The sequence below is a fragment of the Triturus cristatus genome, chromosome 6, assembly GCF_964204655.1.
Source record: "Triturus cristatus chromosome 6, aTriCri1.1, whole genome shotgun sequence".
In the NCBI taxonomy this organism is placed as follows: domain Eukaryota; kingdom Metazoa; phylum Chordata; class Amphibia; order Caudata; family Salamandridae; genus Triturus; species Triturus cristatus.
In genome coordinates, this window is record NC_140589.1 from 644865694 (window position 1) to 644886740 (window position 21047).

Here is a 21047-nt window from a genome sequence, read left to right on the forward strand (position 1 = left end):
TAAAAAGGGCCTATTTTGGAAAAGAAAAGGGCCTACCCTTACCTCCAGGTTCATGTGAGGCCCTCACCACTCAGTAATAAAAATCAAAACATGATTTCTGTAGTGAGATTCGGAAATTCTGTGCTGGATTGTGGATCCTGGAACTTCCTGAACTGCAGGGTTTACAAATACAGCACATGATTGGGGAGTCCATATAAAATTATAGTATTAAGGGCCAGATGTAATAAGATGGGATTTGCAAAAGGGTGGTGGCACTTTGCACATTATGGGCCTGCTGGTTGCTCTGTGGTGGCGTAGTAGGCAAAAGAACAATGGAGTTAACTCAGATCTTTTGACTGGGGGAGAATGTTTGCATTGTCAGCATTCTGTTCATCATTTGTTTGCTGTAACACTGTTATTGGTATGGTTAGGTTCAGATTCAGAACTACAGCAAACTCATGTTAGCCAAGTATCTAATGATTCACATTTGTTCACTGAATTCTAGTGTTTTCGATTATGAATAGTGGACAAAAAATGCTATTGAAAACCGCACAGGACAAACTACTGACCCCAGATATGAAACAACTTGGAATCAAACCATTTATACAAGATTGTGAAATGCAATTTACCACTTCCTTCAAATGAGAAGCAAAGTATTTACTATTATTTTATGGAGCTAAAGAACTCTAGAAAAGCTACCAATGGAAAGTTGTACGTAGCAATATGGTGGACATATGGACGATGTAAGAAAAAGGGATAAAATTATAATGGTTGCATGGGCAGTGCCAGCAGTCGGCGATCATTCAATGAAAGTCTTTCGGCTCTGGCACTTAATTTGGGATCATCTCTTCAGATGGCAACGGTTACTAATTAATAAGTAATTTATCATAGTTCTGCAGTGTCTACCTTTATTGTAGTTTGTACATGTTACATGGACACTTCCACCAGAATGCAGTATTATATAAGACTGCTAAAGCAAAAGAGAAATCAGACCATCTGCTGCAAAATGAAACAATATAAATAGCCGTTCTGCATGGCACACGCCCACTTGACTGGCAAGCACAATTTAAAGCAAAGAAAAATGAAATACATATGAATTACCTATTGATGCAGAGCGGATCTGCTTCATGTGGGCATCAATGACAGAAGGGTCTCTGGAGCTGTAAGGTCCTAGTTCAGGGTAAAAGCTGGAACCAATATCATTTGGAGGACTATGTTTTCCGTTTGGATAATTATTTGCAATTTTTGCATCCCAGTGTTGCAACAACGGGTGGTTCCAATGGATATATTTGCCATCAAACTGTGGATTACCAAACCAAGTGTAATAGAATATGTGGAAGTTGTAATTGGGCGGAGGTAATCCTTCCGCCTCATCATGTACAGCCAAGATCCCCTTTGTTCCGGTATTCATAATATTATCTGGAATCTTTAATTGGGTTACTGTGTCCTCCTTGGGAATTTTCCGGGAATCTATTTTATTCTCCTGCCCAGTGGTGCGTTGAGGGTATTCTGGAAGAAGACCAAGTCCAAATGGATTACCAAAGGCAGCGCTGTCAGGTCGCAATGTCTTTAGACCCATCATTATTGAGCAAACAAAGAAAATAAGACATATCAAAGTGATGCATGTTCGCCTGCGGAATCTGGTCATGATGTCATATTTCTTGGCGGAGATGAATGAACGTCAAGGTATCTCCTACAAGGAAAAAACATAGAAAAACATTTTAAGGTCCAAAAAACAAACGCAAACCAATCTACACATGGCTGAACTAGGATTCTAGAATAAAATACATTCTCTTTGTGAGGAAATAGCGGTCAAAGGTGATGGCAAATCTTAACTCATGGCTTTTGGAATGCCATATTCCAAAGTAGCCACAGGAAAAACACGAAAACGAATGCAAAGGGGAGGAATGCATCTGGACCAAGGTAAAAGCACATAGGGAAGAAAAAGGTGCTCAGCACATAAGATGTTGGAGAATCAGCCTATCGTGGCCTAAATATTGTTAACAACACCTCTCCAAAAGGTGTCGATTCACTGAAATAAACTCCAACGGGGCGATACTTATGTAAAAACATTTAAGTTCCTAATGCTTGCTTTAGTTAGGCTACAATATTCTTTGCATCAGACTTTTTCCACTGCTGAAAACAATAACAAACCCAATGTGGGAGACATAGTGGGAGCCTCTCACTGCAGTTAAGAGACATAGGGATATGAGTACCACTTGCGCCTGTATGTTTCCTACCACTCCAGCCCAGCAAACACTAAGTTGGCCAAGGTCCGCCATGGCAACCCTATGGTACACTTGCTAGCATTGATTTTATACGCAACTGTGCAGGGGCATTTGCCAATGATTGCCATTTTCACAGTGACGTAAAAAGGAAAAGAAAGAGGGCTCTAAATTTTCCTGCACTGGTTGTAGTTTATGTGAACCGGTAACCACCCTTTGTTGAGTTTGATTTTGGGAATTTGGGTGTCCTTATTAGGTAGAGGTTTGAGAAATCAGAAACAGCACAGTTGCATGCTGTCACATCTATCAGAAAATGTATTTTGCAACATTTCACAAGCTGACTACCAGAGGAAAAGATAAACAAAAGCAATCTAGATGTATCACTTCTCTGAAAAGTCACACAATTTTCAAAATATAACAAACAACTGTGTACAGAACCACGAGTGACAGCAAATATTGCGGCCTCCTGTCTTCCTGTTAGTCCAGAATAACATGTCTGCTGAATGCACATTATATTGTATTTGTACATCTGTAAACCGGTGAGGTTTCTGGGAAATATTTTTACCCCACTCTACTATACGCTATTGCACTATATGCCACTACACTCTACATCACTACACTGTACACCAGTAACACTCAACTTTACTCCACTCTACTGTACGCTACTCCATAATATGCCACTCCATTCAACACCACTCTACTTTACACTATTCCACTGTAGGTCACTCCACTATACGCCATTACACTGTTCACCACTACAGTCTACCCCACTATACTGTACCCTACTCTAGAAAACTCCATTATATGGTATTTGACTACACAACACTCCACACTATGCCACTACATAGTACGCCACTCCACTCTACACCACAGTGTAGTGGCATAGCCTGGAGTAGCAAAGAGTGGAGTGGCGTAGACTGCAGTGGGTTAGAGAGGAGTAGTGTAGGGTGGAACAGGAAAAGCAGAGTGGGGTAGAGAAGCGTGGAGTGGTTTGGAGTGGAATATGGTGGGGTGTCATACAGCGGAGTTGCATACAATAAAAAAAAAAAAAAAAAGAGTAAAGCGTGTTGGCATCTAGCGTAGTAGCGTACAGTGGAGTGGTGTAGACTGGACTGTCGTACAGCTGAGCAGCATACAGTGGAATAGCAGAGTGGAGTGGTGCACAGTGCAGTGGTGTACACAGGACTGTTGAAGTGGAGTAGCATACAGTGGAACAGTGTAGAGTGGCAGAGTGGAGTGGCATAGAGTGGAGTGATGTATACTAGAGGGTCATACAGTGGAATAGTGTACAATGGAGTGGGTAGAATGGAGTAGCGCAGAATAGAGCGGCATAGAGTGCAATAGTGCAGAGTGGAGTGGTGTTAAGCAGATTAGCGTAGAATAGAGTGGCGTGAGGTGCCGTTTAGTGGCATACAGTGGTATAGCAGACTGGATAACTCGCACTCCCGTCATGGACAGTTTTCTCATCTATAATTTCATTGCAAATGTTGCAGTGCTATTACCGATGATGTCATTAGTCAAGTAATATGTGGGGTATTTAGCAGTGCACAGCGAGGGCACAAGTTCTAGTTACTTAAGAAAATATAACTATAACCTGTGAACTTCTATGGTTTTTAGAGTTTAAAATGTTATATTGTTACTAAACATTTCATCCAACTATAACGTTACTTTCACCTTTGTTTTTTTTAATGAATTTCTAGGGTTTTTTCAACGTAAAGAAATATTTTATTTCCATATGTAAAGGCAACCCACCGTCGCACTTGGCCAAACCCTTCCTCCCCCCTCAACAACCTATATAGCAAGCCGATCTTTCATCTTTCTCCAAAAATAATTTACATCACATGTATATTTCAATAAAGCACATAATTCAATGCTTATTATTAATCAATAAAACGTTATCAAATATTTTTAAAGTAAACAACATGTTTGTGACATTATTTTACAAAGTTTTTATTATTATATTTTGGGGGTGAAAAATGTGAACACAAATAAAAAAAAATATCAGAGATATAGATTTCTTTCTTTAAGAAAAAAATTAAATAAAAGAAACGTGTCTCCAAGTCGAGCCTCACTTCACTGCAGTCCCAGCTGTAGAGCAAAAACTTCAGACTGGGAAATGCTTTTTAAAAATATAATTGTTTCATTGACCCAGAAGACTTACGTTTTTTTTTGTTTTTTTGTGGGGGGCTGCAGAAATCTTTGCAGCCTACACCCACAACACTGGATTAAAAAATAGGTGATTTCCTTGCCCCTTCTAGGAACATCAGCAAAAATAAAATATGTGTCTATAGGGCCTTATAGGACGCTCCCTGAAGGAGCACTGAATAATAAATGCGTAGCTGTTGCCACTCATTTATTATTCACTTTTTACAAAACCTGAGTGTCCCTGTCCCAACCACGAGACCCACTATTTTTTTGTATGTGGGGGGCCATAGGGGAAGCCCCAGGACAGTGAAACAGACCGTGTCACAGGAGTTGGGCACCCAAGGACACAGTCCCTGAGCCGGCCCTGGGGGATGGCTTCCTCGTGGTCATTGGCAGGGTGGATGCACGGCCCCCTCCCTTTTATTTAAAATGCGGCCCAGGGGGATGATGTCCCCGGGGCCTCTCATGAATCAGGGAAGGGGGGCTGCATGCCTCCCTCCACTTTATTAAATTATCAGTCCCAGGGATGGAGTCCAGGGAGGACTTTTTAGGCTCAGGGAGGTGACCAGTGCCTCCCTCCCAGGACCTAGGCCACCCCGGGGGTGTTTTATAGAAAAGGGAAGAGCCCGTACTTTAAAACAAATAATGACAGAAGATTTGAGGATCCTCAACGAATCTGCAGCAAAATGTTTTACGTAACGTTTTTGATCCCAGACAGGACTCCACCCCCAGACCTAGTGGGTTAGAGTGTCCCTACCCTGCCCCCATGCCTTTTTTAGCTTTTTTTTTTTTTTAAGGACCTGGGACTGAGTCTCGAGTCCTAAGGCGGCTGCCACCACTTCCCGGTTGATGTAGTGGAAGCCAATCAGTTCTCAGCCCGAGATCTGTCGGGTCACCGGATCCTCTGCGGTGTGCGATATATATACAAAGCTTTTTAACTTTCATTTTTACAAAACTACTGTACGGATTTACACAAAAATCAACATTTTGAGACCAAGATCTAACTTTTTGACAAATTTGGGGGCAATCTTTTCAGCAGTTTGGGCTGTAGCTGTGTCTAAATTGCTTATGGAAAAATGTATGGGGAAAATACGTTTTGGGACCCCCCTCCCTTTTTTCCAACCCTAGCTTGATGAATAACCACTAAACTTTCTAATGCACAAGCTTTTCAACAATTTGCACTTTCTTGGAAATGTTTGTGGATATTCATCAAACACCGCCAAAGTTATTAGCAACACAAAAACGGCATTTCCTATGCAAACACGATTCTGACTAAAACTACCCAGTGGCGACCGGCACTTGGATATATATATATATATATATATATATATATATATATATATATAGAGATAAAACACAGTGGTGAGAGACACTGAGTAGAGCTTATGTTTGACTCACACTTTCCCCTAAAAGGCGTTTTTTGAATTCCCTATAAAGCCAAGGACAGCCTAAGTTGGACAGTGATGGGAGGTTGGACTCAGCGCCTGGATAGAGGACAGTCCCGGAGCCTAACTCCAGCTGCGTACAGCTGAAGGCTGTGTGCTCTGGGGTTTTGGGACTAAGTAAATCATTAAACAAGCATTGGCATAGCCAATAGGTCTCGCCTTTGGGACCTTATAAGTGTTTAGCCATGCAACAGTTGCATAACTAAATACTTATAAGGTCCCAAAAGCGAGACCTATTGGCTATGCCAAGCGGCCGTGAAAGTGATCGTCATCGCGATCAAACATCAAAGCGGCGATGCGGCCGCGAAAGTGAAAGTAATCGCGGTGAAGCGCGGCACGCACGCCTGCGCACATGCACTGTAGCTCTAGGCTGGCCTGGTAGCACTTTTTGGAGCCCTCTCAATAAGTCTCGCTAGACCAGCGCATGCGCTGGGTCAGGCGAGACCTAAAAAACGACTACATTTACTGAAAAAATACAGTTAAACAGTGAGTTATGTTTGAGACTCAAAAGAGCAAAACTACTGAAATTCCACCACTAACCTTCTGTATATTAAAATGCTCACGGGTAGATTTCTATTGACAGGTCCACATGCTAATTTTTTCTCGAATGCTATTGATGGAGCGGGTAAAATGTTTCCTTTTTATATACCCAATCCATATATATATATATATATATATATATATTAAGTTCCACAATGTCCAAGCTTCAGGACGCACTCTACATCAGTAAATCCATATAAAGGCTGCAGCGCATTCAGCAGCTTCACGGGTTCAATTTCAAAGCCTTACGCGTTTCAAACGATCATACGTTCTTGTTCACAGGCAAAAGCGGCAGCAAGTTCAGAGGCAGAGGACTACTACTAGCGTCACCAAACATCTCTTTATTGCCAACAGGTGAGGCAACACGTGATAGTACCTTAGCATTCTGGGAATAGTAGTCCAATGTCAACACCAACAGTTCATAATACAACCTTTTCTGCCACTTTTAAATAAAGTTCAATTCAGCCATAAGTGGGCTCCTCATGGGCTGCTTCGTGCGTTGCACAATCGTGACTGCCAAACTGATGAACCGATCACAGGCTTCCCGCATAGGTGACCCATCGGCATGCTCATATTTCAGCAGGGGTGCGGTCCTCACGGCAGGACTGCCGTAATTTAATTAAGTTCCACAATGTCCAAGCTTCAGGACGCACTCTACATCAGTAAATCCATATAAAGGCTGCAGCGCATTCAGCAGCTTCACGGGTTCAATTTCAAAGCCTTACGCGTTTCAAACGATCATACGTTCTTGTTCACAGGCAAAAGCGGCAGCAAGTTCAGAGGCAGAGGACTACTACTAGCGTCACCAAACATCTCTTTATTGCCAACAGGTGAGGCAACACGTGATAGTACCTTAGCATTCTGGGAATAGTAGTCCAATGTCAACACCAACAGTTCATAATACAACCTTTTCTGCCACTTTTAAATAAAGTTCAATTCAGCCATAAGTGGGCTCCTCATGGGCTGCTTCGTGCGTTGCACAATCGTGACTGCCAAACTGATGAACCGATCACAGGCTTCCCGCATAGGTGACCCATCGGCATGCTCATATTTCAGCAGGGGTGCGGTCCTCACGGCAGGACTGCCGTAATTTAATTAAGTTCCACAATGTCCAAGCTTCAGGACGCACTCTACATCAGTAAATCCATATAAAGGCTGCAGCGCATTCAGCAGCTTCACGGGTTCAATTTCAAAGCCTTACGCGTTTCAAACGATCATACGTTCTTGTTCACAGGCAAAAGCGGCAGCAAGTTCAGAGGCAGAGGACTACTACTAGCGTCACCAAACATCTCTTTATTGCCAACAGGTGAGGCAACACGTGATAGTACCTTAGCATTCTGGGAATAGTAGTCCAATGTCAACACCAACAGTTCATAATACAACCTTTTCTGCCACTTTTAAATAAAGTTCAATTCAGCCATAAGTGGGCTCCTCATGGGCTGCTTCGTGCGTTGCACAATCGTGACTGCCAAACTGATGAACCGATCACAGGCTTCCCGCATAGGTGACCCATCGGCATGCTCATATTTCAGCAGGGGTGCGGTCCTCACGGCAGGACTGCCGTAATTTAATTAAGTTCCACAATGTCCAAGCTTCAGGACGCACTCTACATCAGTAAATCCATATAAAGGCTGCAGCGCATTCAGCAGCTTCACGGGTTCAATTTCAAAGCCTTACGCGTTTCAAACGATCATACGTTCTTGTTCACAGGCAAAAGCGACAGCAAGTTCAGAGGCAGAGGACTACTACTAGCGTCACCAAACATCTCTTTATTGCCAACAGGTGAGGCAACACGTGATAGTACCTTAGCATTCTGGGAATAGTAGTCCAATGTCAACACCAACAGTTCATAATACAACCTTTTCTGCCACTTTTAAATAAAGTTCAATTCAGCCATAAGTGGGCTCCTCATGGGCTGCTTCGTGCGTTGCACAATCGTGACTGCCAAACTGATGAACCGATCACAGGCTTCCCGCATAGGTGACCCATCGGCATGCTCATATTTCAGCAGGGGTGCGGTCCTCACGGCAGGACTGCCGTAATTTAATTAAGTTCCACAATGTCCAAGCTTCAGGACGCACTCTACATCAGTAAATCCATATAAAGGCTGCAGCGCATTCAGCAGCTTCACGGGTTCAATTTCAAAGCCTTACGCGTTTCAAACGATCATACGTTCTTGTTCACAGGCAAAAGCGGCAGCAAGTTCAGAGGCAGAGGACTACTACTAGCGTCACCAAACATCTCTTTATTGCCAACAGGTGAGGCAACACGTGATAGTACCTTAGCATTCTGGGAATAGTAGTCCAATGTCAACACCAACAGTTCATAATACAACCTTTTCTGCCACTTTTAAATAAAGTTCAATTCAGCCATAAGTGGGCTCCTCATGGGCTGCTTCGTGCGTTGCACAATCGTGACTGCCAAACTGATGAACCGATCACAGGCTTCCCGCATAGGTGACCCATCGGCATGCTCATATTTCAGCAGGGGTGCGGTCCTCACGGCAGGACTGCCGTAATTTAATTAAGTTCCACAATGTCCAAGCTTCAGGACGCACTCTACATCAGTAAATCCATATAAAGGCTGCAGCGCATTCAGCAGCTTCACGGGTTCAATTTCAAAGCCTTACGCGTTTCAAACGATCATACGTTCTTGTTCACAGGCAAAAGCGACAGCAAGTTCAGAGGCAGAGGACTACTACTAGCGTCACCAAACATCTCTTTATTGCCAACAGGTGAGGCAACACGTGATAGTACCTTAGCATTCTGGGAATAGTAGTCCAATGTCCATGAGGAGAAAGGGCAGCCGAGCATCGTGCTCAAGAGTTCCTCAAGGTCAGGAGCAGGCAACTTAGAGAGGCGATTTCGGGACAGCTGGGCCACTCAGGACATGGATCTCAAGAGTCTCAACGTCCCTCGACAGGTGTTTGCTTCTGCAGTAGTTGGAGTCTGGCACAAACTCTTAGTCTCGCGGTTTGCTGTAGGGGATCCGGTACCCCGGGTATTGGTATGGTGCGGCTTCAGTAGGTTCTGGTATCTCCAACCTTGGTGATGAGAAGAATCTGACCCGATGGAGAAGTTGCACCTCTTTTGGCGTGGGTGCTGTGTCTAAGTCATCAGGGAGCAGCACAACCGCAAACAAGACTCAGGGGGATCGGTGCCTGCGGTGTACAGGGGAGTGTTACCTTCACTTCAAGAGAGGTTCTTGGCAATTTCTCGAAGGCTAAAGGAGCTCCAGGGTTCTTGGAGCCTACACAGGTTAGAGACGACACAGTACACGCTGATTTTGGAGTCCTAGAGGCAGCGTTGGGTGCCAGTTTCTTCTGCAGAAGGGCTTCAGTTCTCGGGCAGCTAGTCTTCTTAGTCCTTCTCTTCTTCTTCTCCATCGAATCTAGGTTCAAGTCCAGGGATGCAACCTAAATACTAAATTTAGGGCGTTACAGCGGAAGACAGGTAGCCAATGGGCTACTTACCTTTATGGTGCCTTTACCCTCTAAGTGACCACTTCCTGTGGGAAGGGGCTCTAACCTGGCCCTGATAGGTTGTTTTTTGCCATCAAAAGATAGTGGATTTTCAGGAGAGGGGTTCACAATGCCTGCCACACCTTAGGGGTGGTGCTGGCTGAATGTCGGAACTTCTCATCTAACAAATTTTCCTGCCTGTCCTCTCACCAAATGTGGAGCAGGACAGGGGAGTTGGCATCCCCCACTATCTGGGAAAGCCTGGTCTGAACTTCAAAGGCTGCAACGCCTTTGAAGCTTCCCGCTCTGGAAGGCTATTCCGGCCTGGAGAAGCTGTGAAGCACCTACGCCAAGAGCAAGCTTTGTTCATGGCCTCTGAGAGTGAAGGCTGTCACCCCATGAAGTCAGAAAAATGTCTGGTGGAGGTAAACTGGTTATGACTAGTCAGAGACCACACTAGTTCTTAGTAGGTTTTCAGGGGACTCTCTAAAGGGTGTCCTGTGTGCATTTATTAATAAATCCTTCTCTGGCATCAGTGCGGACTTATTAAGACAAGATGTTCGGTACAAAACATCTTTTACTTAGGTTACAGTGAAGCCATCATGGAGCTAGGAAACTCTTAATGGCAAATATCCAGCCCATGTACTCTTTACGGCTTTCTTGTGCACTTACACTATCCAAGAAATGTTCACATATTGCAGGGTCATATCTGCTCACGCAGATATGTCCACAGATGGGATATAGTGCAACCTGCCTTAGGGCTGTAAGGCCTGCAGTAGGGATGGCTTACCTACATCTCATGCTGTGTGTGAGGGCATGGCACACAGGGCTGTGTGCAATGTCAACTCTTCAGTTTTCTCTGCACCAAGACACAGCCTCCAATGCAACTTGCATGGTCTTGGTGAGGGGTCACTAGGGTGCCATACTATATGCTGCAGTACCCATGCCCTAGGTACCAGGGGTACCATTTACTAGGAACTTTCAAGAGTGGCTGCAGTTGTACCAGTTTTGGTACCGTTTTTGGAAAGAGTTCTGGGAACCTGGATAGCAGGGACGCAGGGCACTTACAGTTCGAAATCACATAAGGCATCAAGTAAATATTGGTGGCTAATCCTGGGAAAAGAGGCCCGTTCCTACAATGTACGTTTTTTTTAGTTACTTATTATAGGTTTCCTCTAACGCATGCTAAACTCAGGTTACAGTGCTTTACAAGAGGAAAAGTGTAGAACAATCACAGGAGTATTACCCGTAAACCCAACTGAGATCTGGGTAGATACAATGTAAGTGCAACAATATCTCAGCAGGATATATTTAGATTATTTAGACTGGTATGTACAAGACATTACAAACAACAGCACAAAAAGAGGAGGCTTCAAGTAGTTCTTTTCAAGCGCCTATAGGCGTCATGTATTTAGAAGATCAAAGAAAGGATACAATGGTAGTTACTGCACTACAGGGTATCAATACCAAGGCAACCCTAGTGTAGAACGTGTGTAAAGTGCTCGTGCTGGTGAGGTAACGGCGCTAGTGACAACGCGAGAAAACCACAGCAAGCGGCGCGGAAGAATATACAATATATACAAGTTAAACGGTTCATTCAACAAATTATTCAGTGGTATAATTGCTTTTTTTCATTGATTTAGTGAACCGAATGGACATGCGCCAGAGGAGTTGGTGCTGGTGGACAATGGTCGACGGCGTTTCAATCCTCTCGATTTAGGATCATCATCAGGACCTGTGATGCCTATGTTGTGGAGTGCTCTGTGGATGTAAAAAGTATCAGGGCGGCTGAACGGGAGGGGAAGAAGGGAAAGTGGGAGAAGAAGAGGAAGAGAAAAGGAAGGGGCAATGTGCGATCGGAGCCTACCTGGCTTCAAGAGGTGAGGCGAAAGCTGGAAGGCCGTGAATTACTGGCGGCGAATCGCGGTGCAAACCGGGGGTCCAGGGATTCCCCGGGGTGTCTGCGGAAATTTAAAAGAGGGAAATCACGGATCGGACATGAGTGAAACGGGGGGAATCGGAAGTGGGTGGAGAACGGCAATGTAAACAAGCGACTTACCAAAATTGAATTATGATGTAGGGTAGCGGCAGGCAATGTCAATTAGTGCCGCGGTGCAGGAGGTCGGGACAGCGCCTAAGGAGAACCAAAGATGGGGGCAGAAGTTAAGTTAAATCAAGGACAGCCCGGGAACGTGGGCGGAGAGGCCGTGTCCGAGTGAGAAGCTTACCCGATTAATGGAGCGCGGGAGGAGGAATGAATCCGGTGCCAGGAGTAAATCAGCGGCAGCGAAGCGAGCCACGGACGTGTGCTCGAACGATCAGTCACAGCGGTTCTGATCGTGTGGGCGAATTATAAGGAGGAGGGGCAGGCGGGACGGGGAAGCCGTTCATTGGGTGCGGGAGCCAGGGGGAGGGGCTGCAGTCGGTGGGGCCGTAGTTAGGGACGCTAAGTGACGGGAGGAAGAGTAGGAAAGAGAAGAGTTAGTTGGCGAAGGGGGTGATTGGAAAAGGGGCAAGTGCACGAGGGGGGGGAGAAAGAAGAAGGGGAGGAGTGTGAGCGGGGCAGGGAGATGAGACTGTCGCGGATGTAAACAGTCGGAAATAGAAGGTATCATACAATCAATTAACCAGTCACTCGTATAAGTAGCCAAATGGTATAGTGACACGTCTGGCAACCTGTGCTGTTGTTTGTAATGTCTTGTACATACCAGTCTAAATAATCTAAATATATCCTGCTGAGATATTGTTGCACTTACATTACAAGAGGAAAAGTTCCATTTATTTGAGAAAGAATACACACTGTATGTGAATAAATATAACAAACTATTCAGATTACATCAGATGAAAAGGCAAGTTACGGGTACCCAGGGGCGTGACGAGGTAGGCAACCAAGATGGCGACTTAGAGCGGCAGTCTGGATGGCACATTTTATCCACTGGGATTGTGCGGTGTCCACTAGAGCAGATTTGTGGTAGGATAATTGTGGAGGGGATCCGGTGATTGAGGAATTTTGGGGGAGGAACTCCCAGGTCATTGAGAGGGCATGGCCACCGGGGGAGAGACTGCGGCTTACAGGGAGTGACCACCTCAGAGGCCTGGCCGTGACAGGGGCTGCTAGTGAGCCTTAGGTTGTCCTGTCTTCTTACTTGCCGTGCCGGGTGGAACTGTTGCTTTTACTGTCCTATGACAGTTAGTTGCACCCGTCGCGGCTTGGCTGCCTGCCTTCATGCTGGGGTGGCTACAGGCCTATCCTGGCAATCTGAGTAGGGCCGGACTGCGGGCTTCATCTCTCTCCCCCCTTCCCCCCTAATCACTGAATGCCTGCCCAGATTATGACAACCCATGTTTCCAAGTTCAGCCTGGCCTGATTTTTCCTCAATGACTGAAGGGAGCAGCAGCTGACTCTTGTGGAGGAGCCGCAAACCAAGGGGCTATAAGCACAGGACCAGACCAGCTACGGGACGGAGCCCGCATCACGCTGCACTCTCCTGGCGATATGGTCAGCTGTTGGTTGAGGGCAGGGCCTTGCTGATCTACATCTGCGGACTGAGGCTCTATCCATTCAGCTAACTATTCCATGTCCACGGTGGGGGCCCCCTTTAATTGAATCTGTTGCAGGCAAGCGGTTTTAGTCACAATACTGTAATTCCGTAGCCACCAACCTTGCTCGGACTATTGGAAACACCCACAGGTGGTGAACCTGGACTTTTAGTGGTCACTCTCTTGTCTGGAATCCCGCTGCCGACTGTCCATGTGATGAGGTCCTGCTGGTCAAGGCTGGGCGCGATGAGGAAGGGAAATACCAGACACAGTAAACTGCCCTTTTATGCTAGAAAGATCCCACGTCTTAACGACCTTGCACTGGATGGTGACATTGAGCCCACTTCAGAACTGCAGCGCTCCAGGGACACCACAGTCAACCCCTTATTAGACCTAAAGTCCGGTCTACAGTCCATTGATGCCAAGATGAAAGCCATGGAAACCCAGCTGGACCGTCCCACTGAGTGGAAAAACAGGCATTTGGTGCAGGTGGACGACGCAGAGAGGAAGATCTCGGACCTGGAAAATTACTTAAGAGAAATTAGAACAGCCTAGCCAGGCTGGAGAATCTGTCCCTACGGTGGCAGTGAAAAGCGAGAATTTAGAGACACTGTCAAAACGGAACAATGTACGGATTGTGGGGGTGGCAGAGTCTACTGACACGGGCAGGATGCCTTTCTTTGCCAAAAAAATCTTCACTGATATATTTAGCCACAATAGCATCTCCGATATGTTCTTAACTGAGCAACTGCACCGATTGCTTCAGCCACGCCCATCCCTGGTAGACTCCTGAGGCCAATAATAGCGAATTTATAGAACTTCATGACCAAGACACTATCCTGAGGCTGCCGCAGGAATAGGGCCTGTTGTATAAGTGCCTGGCGATTTCCTATTCCCCGACTTTACAGCAACAGTGCATGAGGCGCACAGACATTTCTGGAGGTAAAATGTACTCTGCATTGATGCAATTTTAGGTATTCAATGTTACATCCTGCTTGGAAGAAAGTTGATCTATAGGGGAAGTCATGCATGTTTCCAACAGCAGAAGGTGCTGACAAATATGGAAAAATTCTTTGGAGCCCCAAAGGTTCTCCACATTCAGCAACCGGACTCCTGGCTCAATTCACGCCCAGCAGACTGGAGTTGCTCATAGGAGATGAAGCTGATCACCCCGATAATATGGAGTCCTAACCTGATGCCTTTACCCCCCTGTTGGGGCCATACCAGTTTAAAATGGAGTAAGTGAATAACTGTTAGGGTAACGTACATGGCACATGTCACAGCAGAGTGGGTTATGATACACACTCTCTGGTTACTGAATGCTTTTACAATGACCATCACATCATTTATTATGGGAGTGCTATCGGGCAAAGTCATACCCCAAGGTGTGTACCACCTTTGACTGTTTATTTCCCCTTTACACTTGTTTTAGTTTACTAGTTGGGATACTACAGGAAGTTGTGTATTTTGGTATACATCACTGATGGTTTTCAGTGCTGGGTGGGAAGGGGATTGGGTGTGAAACCTACTAGATTTCTAGTTTTTTTATCTCCTTACAATCCAAGTGCTCATTATAGTGCTATGGATATTTATCACACAACCACAACACATTGAGACTTAGTCCACTGAATGACGTTCTCTAGAAGAGAAATTGAAGAACATTAGGGGCTTTAAAGATCATCATAAGGCATGACGAGTAATGGCCTACCTTCACAGGCAGACTATAGATGTTGCATTTCTTAAAGAAAACCATTTATCCCAGAGAGGCACATATGATTTTGCTCAGAAATGGGTCCACCACAGGCTTTTCTCCTCATATAGCTCCTACTCCAGGGGGTCTGCATTTTTACTGTGGGCGCATGTAGATTTGAACTTCATCAACAGCATGTGGATGCAGACGGCCAATACACTGCCTGATTGGATATCTTGAGAAAGTGAGGTTAGCCTCGATGAATATGTATGCCTCATAATAAGACATCACAGTTCTTCCTAGATATTCTCACTAAATTTAGGAACTCAGATGTGGATGCCAGGGGAGGAGACTTATCTTTTTAAGCCCAAGCTGGACTGCACAGGAACACAAAGCTGTCATCATATGTAATCTGTTAAAACACTGGAGGAAACAGTGCACGTGTCTGGATTACTTAACTAATGGTGACACATTCACAATGTCACCAAAGAATACACACTGTATTCCTCGCCACATGAATCCTCTTCTAGACTGGACTATTGGTTTTGGTCCTTGGACTACCAACGTTGTGCACTTGCCCCGTACATTGCCTGACCACTCCTCAGTTAAGCTGTAGTTATCATTCCCGGGCTTCGACTGTGCCGGCCATGATGGCAGGTCCCAGCGGGCTCCCTACTAGACACAGTTTTCCACAACAAATTGCAAAAGGCTGTACGGGATATTTCCAGCTTAATAAGGGCACTGTAGAGAAATAGGCCACATTTCTGGAGACTTTTAAAGCCTATATTAGAGGGGTAAATAAAAGCGAAACATGCCGGTATTCTCGGGGATGTGTCTGGGCAGCTTGAGAAATGTGAACAGAAACTCAAGTGTGTAGAAGGCCTTTTGACACACAAAAGACAGGTAGATCTCAAAGACCATCACCAGATGCTTCAGTAATACAGAGATATAGGGAGGGAGGTACACCACTTATGGAAGCATGCCCTTGCTAGGCATTATGGAGTGGCGTAGAGGCCCGGTAAAACCCTAGCATGGCGCCTACGGAGGGACCAAGGACGGAGCAATATTCCCTCTAATAGGATTCTGAATGGGGAGGCCTTAATAGACAATAAGGATATATTGTTGGAATTTGGGAATTATTATTCGCAGCTCTATAGGAGCCTGGCAGAGGAGCCGTTGGTTTCTAATATGGGCTACAGTGATTAAGTGGCCGTGGTCTGACTAGGTAGTTGCCATCAGCAATTTCTGAGTCACTCAATCTCGGGTGCTTCCTGCAGGCAGGTATTGTTGCTTAAGTGCAACAACAAAATTGCAGCCGAAGTGGTTGCGAATAGATTATCCCTTTTACTTGAGAAAATGGTCCCCCAAGTTCAATCCGGCTTTGTGCTCCTTACGTACAGTGTTTGCTGTTCTGCACCAGCTTAACAATCAGCTTAGGGCAGTGGTGGTCTTATAAGATGCTGAAATGGTGTTTCACTCTTTGAAATAGCCTTTCCTTATGGAAACCCTCCAGTGATAAGGCATACTGAAGGGCCTTATTTCACTGATTATATGCGCAACCTACTGCATGGGCCAAGGGTACCGAACAGTCCTCTGTCGCTCCTTTTCATTCTAGCAGCAGACCAGTTGGCACACCACTGCAAAGAATGTCCTATACATAAGGGACTATCTTTGCACGTGGGGGGCAGCATGCAAGTTTAGCCACTCCTGTTCTGCATGCAAGGGCAATCATCCAGAATCAGACTGCAAGCGGGACAAGCACCGCTCAGACTAGAGAGAAAAGAAAAAGGACCATTAGAATAGATGTGATACCTAGTTATGAGGGGGGCCACAGAGAATGGGCAAGTTTTCAGATAGCCAGATACCCCATAAACATCCACTGTCTCAGACCGCTACCCAATGCCTACCTAAACAAAGAAGAGGCAACATTGCTAGTGAAGCGCTTTGAAAAGAGCTTTATTATCCCTTTTGTGAGGACCACGTCGGGGGTGATAGGAGAAATTTGAAGTCCGTGGAAGAACACCCAAAATTAGTGCAGCAAAAAATCCAAAAGGAAAAAGACTTAGGGTGCATAGAAGGACCACTTTCCCTCCCACTTCCCCATGGTTTAGTAATTTCACCGCTCAGGTGGTTTCCAAGAAGGAGGCGGGACACTACAGACTCATTCATCACCTGTCACCCCCTGAAGGTACATCAGTCAATGATGGGTTCAGCCCTGAAACATGCCCAGTGGGGTACTCCACTGTGGATGATGCTATAGACCTAGTGAAGGCAACAGGTAGGGGATCGCTCATGGCTAATGCGGAAACAGAGTCTCATGTTCCCAGATGGACAAATTCAGGACATTAGCGTAAGACGCCAATAAAAGAATGATGCCCTTTCCAGAGTACTTGCGGGAACTAGAGGAACAGACCTGTCAGTGCTAATTCAGCACGCTCTCACAATAGCCACAGCACAGCATTATGACAAATATATCAACATAATTATGCTGATCGGGGGCTGCAGTCACTGGGGGACAGCCAGGCCACGTCCAGAGCAGAGGAGCATTTTATTGGCTGGGTCTACCAGGAGAAGAAGACAAAATCCTGGGCACAAGCTCGCCTAACCGCGGTATCCCATTTTTCAAAAAACGGAGGTTAGTCAAGGACCCCACTGCCTCCCATTGTATTAGAAGCCATGAAGGGTCGGAAGTGCCTGGAAGGGAAGAAACAAGACACGAGGCATCCAATAGGTTTTGAGAAACTAATTCAGGTGGTTGACGCCCTGGAGACCGTTACGAACAATGCATTCTAATTGTCACACTTGAGGGCGGCCTTCACGGTTTGACAGGTTGTAGACACCCCGCTAGTCACATCACAGGGGCAATAGTACCCTCCCCCCAAATCGCCGGGCTAAGACAAAAAGGGTACCAAGTTTGGCACAAAACCAGGGACCAATGGGGGCACTATATTGATTTGAACCCCCCCTCCCCCAAATGGGGGGATGGTGGGGATTAGCCCCCACCTCCTCGAGTTTGCAAAGGGAGTTATAAGGCAAGCTATCTCCCAAGGTCCTGGTTACAGCAAAATACGGGGGACAGCACACAGGACTGCAAGACCAACCCACCAGCACCAAAGTACCAGCATTTGTCCCAGTGCTGGTGGTAAAAAAGGGGGATATTTGATTGTAACGTGACTAACCTGGAAAGGTAGTGTGCCAAACGAAAGGCCACTCACCTTGGGATTCCTTACAGCGGGGTGAGTGGGGCCGACAGAGGGAGTAAGTGGAGCACACCCATCGCAGCCCAGTCCTGGGCACAAAAACACGTGGACTAGGTAGCGAGACGGGCCTAAGCAGCATTTTGAGGCTACCCCCCTCATAAGGAAGTTTAAAGCAACAAGAAACCTAATGACCCTTAAGCGGCGTGCATGATTGCCTCAGCAGTTGAAGGTGCCTGAAAGGAGGACAAACGGATCACAGGACTGGATGGTGATGTGACAACATTGATTGATGATCTAGCAACAGTGCATGATTTAAGACCTTGTGATAAACGATGATTTGTGCCTCCGTGATTTATGACACTGACTGCTTGTCATCTTAATTTAGGACTTGGGTAATGTGATCATACATGTGAAATTAATAAATTCCGATTATATTTGTCCACAACCAAAAGTAATCTTGTCTTGGGTACATTTGTTTTGGGCAATTTAGACACTGAAATGTATAAGTGTGCGTGTGTGAGGTCTGGAGTGCAACAAGTGCGGGGGTTATGATGCACTGGGTGTCTCAGCTGTATGCCTGCGTGTCACAGAGTCAGGGCGAGTAGGGCAGTGCTGACCAGACAACCATAGGAAACAGATTTAGAGTAGCCCTTGTGGGGTGCACAAAGGAAATACTCGAGCGCAGACAGGGTGTATATACTTGAATTACTGGCATAAAATGCTGCATTTTAAATTCTTGTGTATGGCATACAGTATACCTGCCTAGCAAAATCAAATAGATCAGACACGCACCTGTTATATTCCATAAAGGGAACCCTATATAGGCGCAGGTAACATTGCAACCTTTCACCTATATTCCTTCCTACATTACATGCATAACAGTTCTTAGGGACAGACCTTTTATCTAGATACGACACTGCATTCAGAAAGAGGGTTTTCCCTAGTTCGAATGTCATACATTATGCATGAGGCTTCTTTGAAACACAGCAGGACTAACATCTCCTGTATAATATTTTTGTATAAAGTTCAGGCCCGACGTCATCCTTTAGGCCGACACAGTAACACAGCAAGGTAGGACCCCTGGGGAGACCTATGGGTATATATACATTACATCTTGCTTAGAAAGATAGAGGAGACTGAGCCTTCCCGGCAGACACAATGGCCAGAGACGCTGAGGTTGCTGCATGCAGACACTCCAGCTCGCAGTGGTCTAACATCCCTCGCTGGGTGTCCAACTCGAGACCAGGACGGGGTCCCATATTCTCGGATTCTCAGGTAATGGGGTTGACTAGATCCTAGAGGGATTCTTGGCATAACACCTACACAGATGCTAGGTACATTTAGGTACATCTAGTTAGGGAGGCATAGTAGGAGTATGCACCGTTTATCATGTTTTTTTTATATACTTGTATGTAATCCTGAATATTGCAAGATGGTAGAGCTTTAACATCACTTTACTTTCATAGTGCTTCTAATCATATATCTCTGCTACAGTCAAATGGTTGTTGCAGCTCATCTATTCTACACTAGAATAACAACTGTTTAATAAATTCTTATTGAAAACACCCAGCCTGTTTATTCTGTGTATCTCTCTGAGACATACTAAGTGAGCATGAGTGACTAAGCGAAAAGTAGTACAGTGTTTTCACGATCCCGAGGGATCAGGGTTGTCATGTTCTGAGGTTGCCAGAATCTATTCTCTCCTTGGTAAGAGGAGATTATAGCGGATACAGAAAATCTAACATACCCAGTGGAGGTGCACGGAATCAGTCTGCCACCAGTCCCACAGTTTGTTATCCAAACGCACAGATCCTGTATAGGTTATATAGGAACTACACGACCCACCTCCAGATGCATACGCTGCAGAAAGGAACACGATGGGTTCTTACACTTAGCCTGAGCTTGCACCTCCACCCCCTCCCGCCCGCATTCTCACATCTTGGCACACTGCTCTGTAAGAGATGACAGATCAACACTTAGAGGTCACACCGCTCATAGTGATCGTGGGGTATGTGAGACATTCTCCTCCCTGAGTGTGATGCTTGACGGCAATGGCACTACTACTAGACAAGTGCAGGGTAGCAATTAATTGGGGAGGTTGAAATGCACACACAGTCCATGATCGGAAATTAAAACGAACAGTCTGTAATGACCGAATTAAGACTTACAAATTACCTCACAGCCAAAAGACATATGGGGGCCCCTCAGGACATATCTCGCCACACAAGATGTGGCTGCCCATGAGGATAGCCCCATTGCTGATGACCCACTGGGGTCTAGCGAAACTGACACACATAGTACAGATTGTGGATGATGGGGAACTGAGATAATGTAGCAATAGTTGTGTGAAATTCGGGTGGAGCGTGCAATAGTATTGCGCTATGACCCTTTTGATATACAATTGTGTTTTGCTTGGAAGGTTGGTGTTTTAAGTTTATTGTATTCTTTTGTGAGGGAGTGTTGTATATGGTTTTTCCCTCTCCCCCCTTCCCCGTCAGTTGTGAAATGTTCCACAGAGAGCCTACATTGGAATGTTCATAATTGACGGTGGGTTCGGTTCTAGAGAGCAGATGGATGGAATAAAGGAGACTATTTACCTACTTGTTTGATATAGTTTTTCTTTTAAATATAATAGTCAGCTTTTAGAACATTTGCCAAGTAGCTGGATGATTTCAATGAATGTTCCAATCTGGATTTGTTTTGCTTTGCGCTCTATCGTTCCTAGATTGCATACCCGAGTTACAAAATGTTTTTGTTTTCGTGAAAAATTTGGGAAATACATTTATTTTTAATTAAAAAGATATGGGTACCCTAATATAACCA

At 45.4% G+C, this 21047-nt stretch overlaps 1 protein-coding gene across 1 annotated transcript in view; it reads right to left on the reverse strand.

Annotated features, from left to right (window-relative positions):
• MANEA (mannosidase endo-alpha) overlaps positions 1–21047 on the reverse strand; it is a 234456-nt gene that overhangs the window by 160974 nt on the left and 52435 nt on the right. The window contains exon 2 of the mRNA XM_085611141.1: positions 1081–1672. Coding sequence (XP_085467267.1) covers positions 1081–1627 — 547 coding nt within the window. The 5' untranslated portion in view covers positions 1628–1672. The remainder of the gene's footprint in view (positions 1–1080; positions 1673–21047) is intronic.